At 34.4% G+C, this 11142-nt stretch overlaps 1 protein-coding gene across 2 annotated transcripts in view; it reads left to right on the plus strand.

Moving 5' to 3' along the window:
* LOC100375907 (serine/threonine-protein kinase Nek10-like) overlaps positions 1–11128 on the plus strand; it is a 29387-nt gene extending 18259 nt beyond the window's left edge. For both annotated transcript variants that reach the window (XM_006813917.3, XM_085501252.1), the window contains exons 23-34: positions 469–547; positions 1345–1474; positions 1724–1794; positions 3116–3265; positions 3637–3765; positions 4931–5046; positions 5458–5550; positions 5734–5826; positions 6418–6591; positions 8189–8406; positions 9302–9398; positions 9605–11128. In XM_006813917.3, the coding sequence (XP_006813980.2) occupies positions 469–547; positions 1345–1474; positions 1724–1794; positions 3116–3265; positions 3637–3765; positions 4931–5046; positions 5458–5550; positions 5734–5826; positions 6418–6591; positions 8189–8406; positions 9302–9398; positions 9605–9753 (1499 nt within the window). In that variant the 3' untranslated portion in view covers positions 9754–11128. The remainder of the gene's footprint in view (positions 1–468; positions 548–1344; positions 1475–1723; positions 1795–3115; positions 3266–3636; positions 3766–4930; positions 5047–5457; positions 5551–5733; positions 5827–6417; positions 6592–8188; positions 8407–9301; positions 9399–9604) is intronic.
* Positions 11129–11142: the final 14 nt, after the last annotated feature.

Here is an 11142-nt window from a genome sequence, read left to right on the forward strand (position 1 = left end):
ATTTAATAACAGCGACAGAAAACAGGGCCGTTATTTTTATCTTTGAGTGTGAATGAACAGTTTTTATCATGCAACAAGTCATTGCGCATACAGATGCGTGCAAAACCTAACGAGTGTGTAGAGCTATCACAAACTAGCAAGGCAGGATTTGCATTGTTAGTTCTGTGTTCCACTTTCTATGTTAACAGTAACTATAAGTTTAGCTATTTTATTTGGTATTGCTGGTTGTACAAAACATCCTTCTCTGAGCATGACAACTAATTGTTTGTTTTAGGATACAATTCAAATAAATGACCGTTGGCTATTTTGACAATGGCCATTTTATTCTGGTACTCATACTATACATCATAGCAGAAAAATACACAAGAAATTTAGCAATGTGTTAAAAAAAATTATAATTTTGTCATGTTTGGATTTTATACTACAGTATAACAAATACCTATCATCTTCTGTTTTTTTTTTTTTTAGCTGACTTTGGTCTTGCCCGTGTAAAGCAACAAGACTGTAGTAAAATGACATCAGTGGTGGGTACCATACTGTATTCATGGTAAGCACACAATGTTATCATCATGAAATAAATTCATGTAATATTAGAAAATACAATTGGTTGAAATTAAATATCAAAACGTAAACTGTTGGGTTCATAAACATAGTACTTATTAGAGAATGGTAGATGAGTGTTTTTCAACAGATTCACAGAGTATTAAAATTTCCCACTAATACCACATTTTACTGTATGTTACTTAGCATTACAGTATTGTGGTTATCAATGAAATCCAAAGCAGATTAATATTATTTTTACTTTAAATCATACAATAATTTGAACAAGACATTTAAACAGTTGTCTTTACTGTTATACCTAGACCAATTATAACTTGAATTGTAAGAAGATTACAAAAACAGGGAGTGGAGGTTGTTATTGATGATAATATGAGGTTATTACGAGAATACCTCAAAGTACGCACGAAGACAGTACAGCTGGAGTATCGACCAAAGCGCAGCGGAGGTCGATGCGAGATGTACTGTCTGAGTGCATACTTTGGGGTATCCTTGTAATAATCTTATTATTATACATCTTTTCCTTCCATGGATACACCATGGGAATGCAAAATCAACAAAGTTCTTTGTGTTGAGTCCGGTCAAACTCTGGTGGAAGCCATGTTTTTTTTTTTATTATTACTTAGAGGGCGCTTACCCACGTAATCATTCCATATATGGAATTCACATTTTATAATAGGGTAGGATGAAAATACCCCGTAAAATACCACAAAATTACGGCACACTGTAACTTGTGGCGTTGCGGTGACAAATGTATAATAATACAAAATGTTATTTGATTTTTAGTCCAGAAATTGTGCAGAGTATACCATATGGTGAGAAAGCAGATGTATGGTCAATAGGATGCATATTATATCAAATGTCTGCCTTGGCACCTCCATTCTATAGTTCTAATATGCTTTCATTAGCCACTAAGGTTAGTCCTCTATGCCAATAAATTATCTATTTTCTATGTATTTATGTATTCCACCATATTAATTAATGTGTTTTTGTATGTATAACATACCGGTACTAAGGAAGAAGAGTTCATTTTTATGGTTTTATCGTTTTGTTGTTGCGCTTCACTAATATGTATACAAATTGAATTTGTGCATCTTTGCATTGATGTGCTATTTTTTTTATACTTTTCAATTTATGTTGTCAATTCTTGATTTTCTGATTTTAGATTGTGGAAGCAAAGTACGATCCCTTACCCATTGAGAAGTATTCAAATAGGATTCCTGAAACAATAAAAAGGTAATGTGTAATTTAGTTTTCTTCGTTAGTGTTGTTTCAAGTTATGAATAATCACTTGATTGTCAGTAAATGATAACCATCTACATCCTCTGCTTTTAGTACTTGATCTTTGGATAAACAATAATGGTTAAAGAAATATCTGCTGGTGCACTTTCATTCATTTTCTTGCATTCATTTTTAAATCGCATCTCTTTATTTCCTGAGTTCATGTTTACTGCAGAGTTTTGGACACGTGTGTATTCACAATTTTCATAACAGGATCCTCAGTTAATCAATCATTTAACCTATGCAGTAACCGGTCACTGGTGGCATAGTGGTTGTCGCATCAGACTCATGATCGGTAGACCCAAGTTCAAATCTTACTCTAAGCTGAACACCAAAGGGTCGACCCCTACCCTGGGTGAGTGTGCCACAGACTCAATGGGAAGGCCTATTCCACTGACCAAGCTTCATTCACTAACAAATGTGACTTTGGGGGAACCTTGGTTAAGGTCCGAGGTGCTTGTGTTCGACTGAGCCTGGTTGACGTCAGGATAGCCCATTAAATTGCCATTTGATAGAGATCGCCACACAGCCCTGTCATGTAGCCCAAACATGAATGTGACTTCTGTGGCAAAAATGTACTATGTGTCAGCACTAGCACTTGGAATTTGCACATACAAAAAAAAGTCGGGAAAGACAACAGTGACATTCAATGTCCGTAACGTTAAAAATTTAAATTTAAAAAAAACCTATGCAGTAACTTTATCTGTATTTACAGAATTTGAAAAACATTGTACCGGGGGTAGTCGTGTTTCCCAGTCATTACTTGGAAATAATAGATTATATAAACAATCATCACATAGAAAACAATATCATTACAGCTGAGGACAAATTAACATCGGAGATGCATGTTGTACACAAATTATTAAAATGGTCTTATTTGCCATCATTTCTAAGTTTATGGTTTTCATTAGACAACATAATCGTCAGACTTTGAAAAATCTTGAGTGTTGTGGGACACGCCTTACCAGCACACGCGAGTACTCCTGGTACTGTACTTACCAGGGTAAGTCATGGAGATGGCCAATCAGTCATAGCAATTCACCAGGCCATTCTTGAGTCAACTCAGTATGGTTGAGCTCTGGGCTTGGGTTTCATAGAAATTTATGTGCAAGGCATCAGGATTCAAAAACAATATACAATGCAGTATCAATGCTTCAGTCTGTCAAAAAAAATGGTCACATGTAACACTCTTTAGCAGTTGGTGTACATGAAGAGCGTTCAAACAGTCTACATGTGTATTCCGTACTTGGTTTTATGATATGGTGTTTATTTATAGGTGTTTAACACCAGATCCTGATGATCGTCCAGACATTGTACAAGTAGCTGGTGCCATATCTGATATTTTACTTATATACATGGACAAACTAAGATTAAATCAGATCAGTATGGAAAAGAAGCTAGACAGGGAAAGGAAAAGGACACAGAGGTAAGTACAGCAATACTGCTATTGCTTTTAGCCGTCTTTCAGACTTTTGGTTACTTTCAACCCTCCATTTGTTTGTCAGTCTATTCAATCTCATTTGCTGGAATGCATTGTCTGATTTGTATTTTGGCAGAGTTGGAATGAGATTCAAATCAATGATGGTGAATTGCTATTAAAAATTTGTTACTATAGTATCAGTGAAAATACCAAACATAAATAGAACAACAGGATCATCTATTTTTATATTAGTATCTCGGTCAATATGTGTACAACATTGATAGAACCACATGTCTTAATATTCATATAGAGGAGGAATGACGTTCATTACCCATTACAAAATGTCTGACTGTATCTACTATTTTTTTCTGTTGTAGGCATTTCAATGAAGCCACTCACAATATGCAGAATTATCATCGATTGTTTTTAGCATCTCAAGAACGCTATGACAAACTGTTAGCCAGTAGTGGTGGTGCTGCAAGTATCAGAAGTGACTCCGATATGAGGTACATTATATTCACACAAATCTAGGAAATATTCTCAGCTTTACTTCCATATATCCATGACATAGCCTTTCCTCTAACATTTTCAATCAAACTTTATATATCATACATCATTTTGTTTGCCTTGTGATTCAATTGAATTATTATATAAACCTTCCTGCTATTTTTTTCTCTGTTTCCACATAGAACCTGCAATATTGCTGGTTTATGGTTTTATTCTATTCAGACAATGAAACTTTTCTCAGACAAGCATGATGCATCTTGGCTTGCAAATGCACATTTTTTTTTCGTGATGTGATCTTGTATGGACTAGACGCAACCCCGCTGCCATCTTTTTTCACCTGCAAGAGATTTTATGTACAATGTCGTTATATAGTGTATATGTCCACATTTTAGTAATGGTCATTATTATACACCTGTCAATGTAACGCCATAAGTTACAGCTTGTCATAATTTTGCGGTATTTTACAGGGTATTTTCATACTACCATATTTGGAAATACGAATTCCAAATATGGAATGATTACGCACGTAAGCGTCCTCTAAAAATAAAAACAAACATGGCTACCACCAGGATTTGACCGGACTCCATACAAAGAAGTTCGCTGATTCTGTTCTAAACTTTTTGGATTTCAGAATTTTCATGATGTATCCTTGAAGGGAAAAGATGTATAATAATAATAAGATTATTACGAAGATACCTCAAAGTATGCACGGAGACAGTACGCTGTCGCATCGACCTCCGCGCGTCGGTCGATACTGCCGCTGTACTGTCTTCGTGCATACTTTGAGGTATCTTTGTAATAACCTTATATTACAAATTAGCAATGATAACACAGGAAATGTTTTATTAAAAAACGAAAATTAGAGAAAAACCCTCAATAGTTACAGGTCAGATGGGTAGCTCTGGACATTGACAGTACCGTAAAATCTGTATTAGAAGCCGCATCCCTAATAGAAGTCGCACCCATTCTTTTTGAACAATTGAGAACCAAAAATTCATCATTTCTTATATGTGTAGATGCTCTAATAGAAGCCACATCCCCTCTGTTGTATTGTACCATTTTAATAGAAGCTGCGGTTTCTAATACAGAATTTACAGTATAGTTTTGATCCATGGTTTTTGATGCTTAATACATATACATGTATTCTGCCTTTTGTATTTACAGTGACAATGTGTTTGATGGTTGTGAGCATGAATCCAATGCTGAACTGAAGACAATAAATAAACATAGATTGATAGAGAATTGTCATGCTGTTCCCATAACACTGGAACCTGAAAAAGGTAATGTACTGTGCCATGTGATGGGTATTTAAATTCCAATGTGATGTAGGAAGACCCTGAGTTCTTTCAATGTACTGCCATAGGTGTACATCTTATCAAATGATTATAGGCAAATTGAGTTTGAGTACCCTTTTTCTGATCAGATGTTTCAACCAATTAGAGTGTACGTTACTTAAGCGTGGTCTGTTACACAAGTTATGATTGGTTGCTGTTTAAACAAATATGATTTGTGGAGCTAATTGACCAGATTTAGTTTGAGATAATGTACGCCAAAGAACATGATTGGAAAAAATGTTCATGATAAATTCTACTTGCTGATTTATATCATTCACACTGTTGTATGTCATTGGAATGTGCTTGGATACGTTTTTACTTCCAGTTATGGAATAAATATCTGATTTATATTTTTAGATGTATTTAGTGGGGCCGAAGAAGATGATACTGGTTACAAAACTGATGGTGGTACAAGCAGTCTGGAGAATAGTGGCAATAGTACGTCTTTAGGTGAGACTTCTGCAGGCATCTATTGATCTTCACCCTCTTGTGACTCTTTCTCTACAATCGTCTCCATAGAAACCAACGGCCGTTGGTCACACTATTTGAAAAAGGATTTATTTCATAGTGGTTTTGATAGTTTCATCCAAGTTTGATTAAGTATTTATATTGTCAATTAACTTTCAATTTCAGGTATTAGTTTTGATAGTCATCGAATCACACCAAGGCCACCTAGTGGCAAAGGTTCACATGCAAGAAAGCCACTGACATTGGATATACCCACAGGTTAGATTCGTATACAGCTATGTTTTTATTCTATGATTGATGGTTAGATCTTGTACGAGGATGCACTTATTTATATATTGTGACTAGTTGGCAAAAATCACTTCTTTTTGCATAAAGGCATTGAAGTCTGACTGCTGTTATTGGATATATACATACAGTTAATGAAACAATATCTGGGCAAAGTGAACCGTAGATCAAGAACTAGTTCTAATCTGTATATGACATGTTTTTGATGGACGTACTGATCGGCAAATAGTAACAAACATTGTCCCTTGCAACCACCTTCAGTCACAACAATTGTAAAAATGTACTACTGTTAAATCTTTATTAGAAGCCGCATCCCTAATAGAAGTCGCACACATTCTTTTTGAACAATTTAGACCCGAAAATTCACCATTTCTCGTATGTGTAGATGCTGTAATAGAAACCGCATCCCATCTGTTGTATTGTACTATTTTAATAGAAACCGCGGCTTCTAATACAGATTTTACAGTTCTATTAGAAAGATTATGATAGCAATTTTCAGAAATGTCTGGTTCTACTTGCTTATCATCACCAACCCTCTTATAATGGTTATTTTGTAATTTGCAGTTAACCATAGTAAATCAGCCTGCAGTTCAGGCTCCCCATCACCAAATGAAGTCTCATCAGCAACACCACCTGTATCATCAGAGAGAACTGGGTTACTTCGATCACAGAGTAGTTCATTAGTTGAAATGGCATTAAGACGTGGTGGACAGAGTTCACAACTCAGAAACAGACCACGTAAGTAGATTACATGTACCTGCACTTGGTTGCATTGGGTGCATCAAGGTTGTTCATATACTGTAAGATAATCTATTTTCGCTGGAGAAATGATTCAGTGAAAATAAAATCCAGCGAATATACCATTTTTCCTATATTTTACATTCAACTTTAGTGAAAATGAATTCCATACAAAACATCCAAAAAGTCTTTTCAGCGAAAATTAATTCCAGCTAAAATAAAGTATTTCACAGTATATACTTTAGTAGATGAAACCCTGTGGTGTGAATACATATCTCTAAACAAGTTTGCAGGTCTTGAATTTAGCTTTCAGCTTACCCAATTTCTTGTAAATTTAATTTATCTAAACATGCATTGTTCACTGATTAAAAAATCTGTTTCACATTGATGTTTTATTTTGTATGCAGGAGCTGGATCAGGTAGGCGTCTATTTCTGATGCTGCATGATATAATACCATGCACAACAGTAAAAAAAAAATGACATGCTCCCATCCTAGCCTATGAATTGCATTGTCCTTTATTTCCTAAAAAGCATCATATATTGTAGTGCATTGATACCCGCCATATTACTGTACATTAGTGTGATTATTATGAGAATATCTCAAGGTATGCTTAATGATACTAACATGGTCGAATATTTACTGACAAATAGACCTCATGCATGACCCCCTAAAGGTCACACATCCTGGCACTTTCTGGTAGTATTGTCCTATTCCAAATAATTTTCAATATTATTAAAGTTTCGCAGGGTTACTCATACTACTGATCAAAATAACCATTTTTATTCTGTAAAAAATTTTCCCATTGACTAATCATTAGAGAAGCCATAGATTTCAAAAAAGGAACTAAGCTATGCATTCAGAACTACCTACATGAGTTTTAATATTGTAAGAAATCAAACCACCGATGATAACAAATTAGTTTTGACCAAAAGTCTCATCAAAAAGTAGGTGTTTACATTGTCTCGAAATGAACTAATCTGAGAGAACCAAACAACTTGTTTGAGTTGATGCACTCATGATGGCAACTGGTAGTCTATTGAACAATTATGCTAGATTAAAAATTAAAATGCCTCGAAATATTGCCATTTCAGCAACTCGATGATTAGCAACTGTAATTATGTTGATTCGGTAACCAGTCATCTGCAACAGACAGTTCGATGGCAAAAATAGATTTAACAGTGCCTTTGGGTGAAACAAATTTCTGTATCTAGACTACCGAAGGGTATTAGTATTGCAAGTACTTAGAATACATAAATAACAGAGATTTGTGAGCGATCAAAAACAAGTCTGATTTTTTTAATGATCTCGAATAATAATTGCATTTTTGGGGTTATGTGCGCTACTACAGGAGTTGTGCTTTTACCGGTACTAGATATCAGTACTTTATTCAGGAATATTTCAATTTACCTCAAAAAAAGAAAAATAACATGTCACCGGTCTGTTTTCAAATATGTATAAGACTATTCTTGCATGGCTTGTGGGTGAATTTAAACCAAATATACCAGGGTAGTTGATATGAGGTTGTAACAGCATGAGAAGCTAAAGTTCACATTGAAGTGTTCTTTCGATAATAATCGATTTTACTTTCATTTCAGCTTCTGCAACCGCTACGTTAACGATATCACCAAGAAAAGTAAGACAAATCAACGATCCAATCATGCAAATGTTGAATCAACTACATAAAATTATATTTGTTACACAACTGCCTCCGACGTTGGCCCAGAATCCAAAGAGACGAGTCATTGAACGATTTAAAAGAGCTTTATTTGCTCAGCAAAGCAGTTCATCTAATTTGAAGAGTGAGCTGAAAAAAGTAAGTTTTGGTGTATAGATATTTACAGTGTAGTGTGATGTCAGGTTCCATAGCACCAAGCACGAGCCAAATGATTTCCAAGACTTTTCCGGACCTTTTCCCAAGCTTTCTTGCATTTTTCAAAGACATTTTGACCCTTAATTCAGGCCAACATCATCACCAAAGCTCATCAAAGTTCTAAGGATATGGAGAAAATGGGCCTTTCTAAAATGAACTATGAAGAAATTTAAAGACTTTTCAAAGATTTTTTTATTTTTACTGTAATTTAAAGACCTCAAAAAAATCCAAAGACTTTCAAAGGATTTTCCAAGTGCTATGGACCCTGGATGTGTATTTAGCATACTTACTTGTTTTATTTGGAATGGATCAGCCTCTATGTTTTGTTTCATTTATTTATAGGTCTCTCCCATGCAAACTTGACTTCCATGATATCTGCGTGCCTTCAGATCATACACACATCAGTGTTGTGGCTTCTATGTGCTTGTACAACTACCTCACCCTCAGATATGCTTTTGAGGTGTCCGGACATACCTCATTATTTAGTTTCTATTACATGTTCATTTTGAGATTAGAATGGACGTGACTTACTGGTAAAAAAAAATAATTAATAAAAGAAATTTTATGAAGCAAAAGGTACCAGTTAATAAATATGTGAAAAAGAAAATAAAAAAAAGTGTACCCAAACTCTGGCAGCCATTTTGAATTGAAAATTGGTTAAAATACATACAATTAAAACTTCTATTTCAGAGGGCTTTTAAGGCAACTATTCTTAAATTGGGATTTTCACCAACAGTTATCTCAATATCCAGAGATAATTTGTTCATTTGTGCCTTGATAATAATTTTCTTCAATGATTATAGTTTTTTTTACTCTTAGTTTTGTTATTCAATTTTAGTTGATGATTGGTTCACGAGAAGTAATAGATTTAAACTTTGGTGTTGGAGAAACTACATATTTACTGAAACATGGCAAGTTTGATGATGAAGAAACAGGTACAGTATTGATTAATATGCAGTATTAATATTCTGTGAGAAGGCAATCATATCGTAATTATTTTGAATGTACCTGTAAAAACAAATTAAAAATTGCTTGAAATTGATAGCAAAAGTAAAATGTTTCAGATTATTCTGTCATTGTACCGTTAATAGAAAATAGGCTCTGTGCTCAGTAACCGTGACAACTGACATTATCATTATAGGTATGGACGCTAGTGACCTTGATGTCGGTATCACTTACGAACACATGTTGTCAATAATTGAAAGTGTATTGCGAGAAAGCGGTTATTATGATATGTCGCCAAGTGCAAGGTACGAGAAAACACCGAGGACAAGATTCTATCTGGATTGAAGACCCACTACAGAGTGATGTGAACTCATGTGCAAGTCTGACTTGCAGTATCTTGCTGAGTCATGCTGCCAGTCTTTTGACATGAAATCGAAAATCATCTTTTGTGCTCCTATGCAGTGCAACTCCCATGATTATCAAGATGATAGATGACACGCTTCTGAAGCTCAGCTCAAATAAAAATGTACTAAAGCTGAAAATGTTGGCCTTTGTTAAATGTTATCCTACCCATCCGATTTCATCTTTCATAATTCAGCATTCATGCTTCTAATAAAATATGCTATTTTTGGAATTCAATTTCATCAGAAAAAAAGTCCACTCAACAAATTTGGTGTTTTTTCTGATCCCTTGAAGTCATGTGATGTGATGTAATGGTATGGTTTTTACTAATCTATAGCGCCAGTAAATGTAAACGAGTTACCAAATATGGTATTATTTGTTTTCTTAATGATCTGTGGGGTCAAGAAATGTAAATGAATTACCAAATATGGTATTATTTGTATTCTTAATGATCTGTGGGGTCAAGAAATGTAAATGAATTACCAAATATGGTATTATTTGTATTCTTAATGATCTGTGGGGTCAAGAAATGTAAATGAATTACCAAATATGGTAATATTTGTATCTTTAATTATCTGTAGGGTCAGGAAATTTAAATGTGTTCCCAAATATGGTACCGGTATTATTGATGAACTACCATAAATTTTGTATTATTGATCTTTTGGCCGATTATTAGGTTAAAAATCAATTTTGTTTTGTTTGTATCCTATCATGATTTAAAACTGAAAGCTTTATTAAACTGCATTATACTTAATGTTTTCTATTTCTCACAAAGAGGATAAAATCTACTGGTATACACACAAACTTAAAAATATGACTGACAATAATATGGTTTTCTTCCCTTGTGTTCCCGCTTTACTTCAAGCCAAGTAACATTGCAGCATACCGGTACTATTGGCTCCAAGTCCACTGTGGCCTTGTGCTGGTAGCTTCATCATTCGTTGTGATGCCACGTCCAGGAATCTAGAAATTCACATTACTTTAATAGAATTAATTTGGTAATCAACAAGCCATATGCAAGCATTTGAAAAACTAGAATGTCATTGTATTTACACACAAAATATTACATCAAAACCACATTTTGTATACTGTACTTAGTTAATGATTATTGTAATTGTATAAAGAATTGTAAAATTGACATGTCACTGTTTTAGTGTACTTAAGACGCCGTCCATTCAATGTATTTATATGGTGCTTTCTGATTTGCTCTATTTTTATATTGTACTTAATACACAATCTCAGATAACAGAGATACAATGTCGTATCGATTCATTGCTGTGTCTGCGTGATGATATGAATAAAATTTACATTATGTCGATGTTCTTTCTAGTG

This window comes from Saccoglossus kowalevskii, chromosome 7 (assembly GCF_978046115.1).
Source record: "Saccoglossus kowalevskii chromosome 7, keSacKowa6.1, whole genome shotgun sequence".
Taxonomy (NCBI): domain Eukaryota; kingdom Metazoa; phylum Hemichordata; class Enteropneusta; family Harrimaniidae; genus Saccoglossus; species Saccoglossus kowalevskii.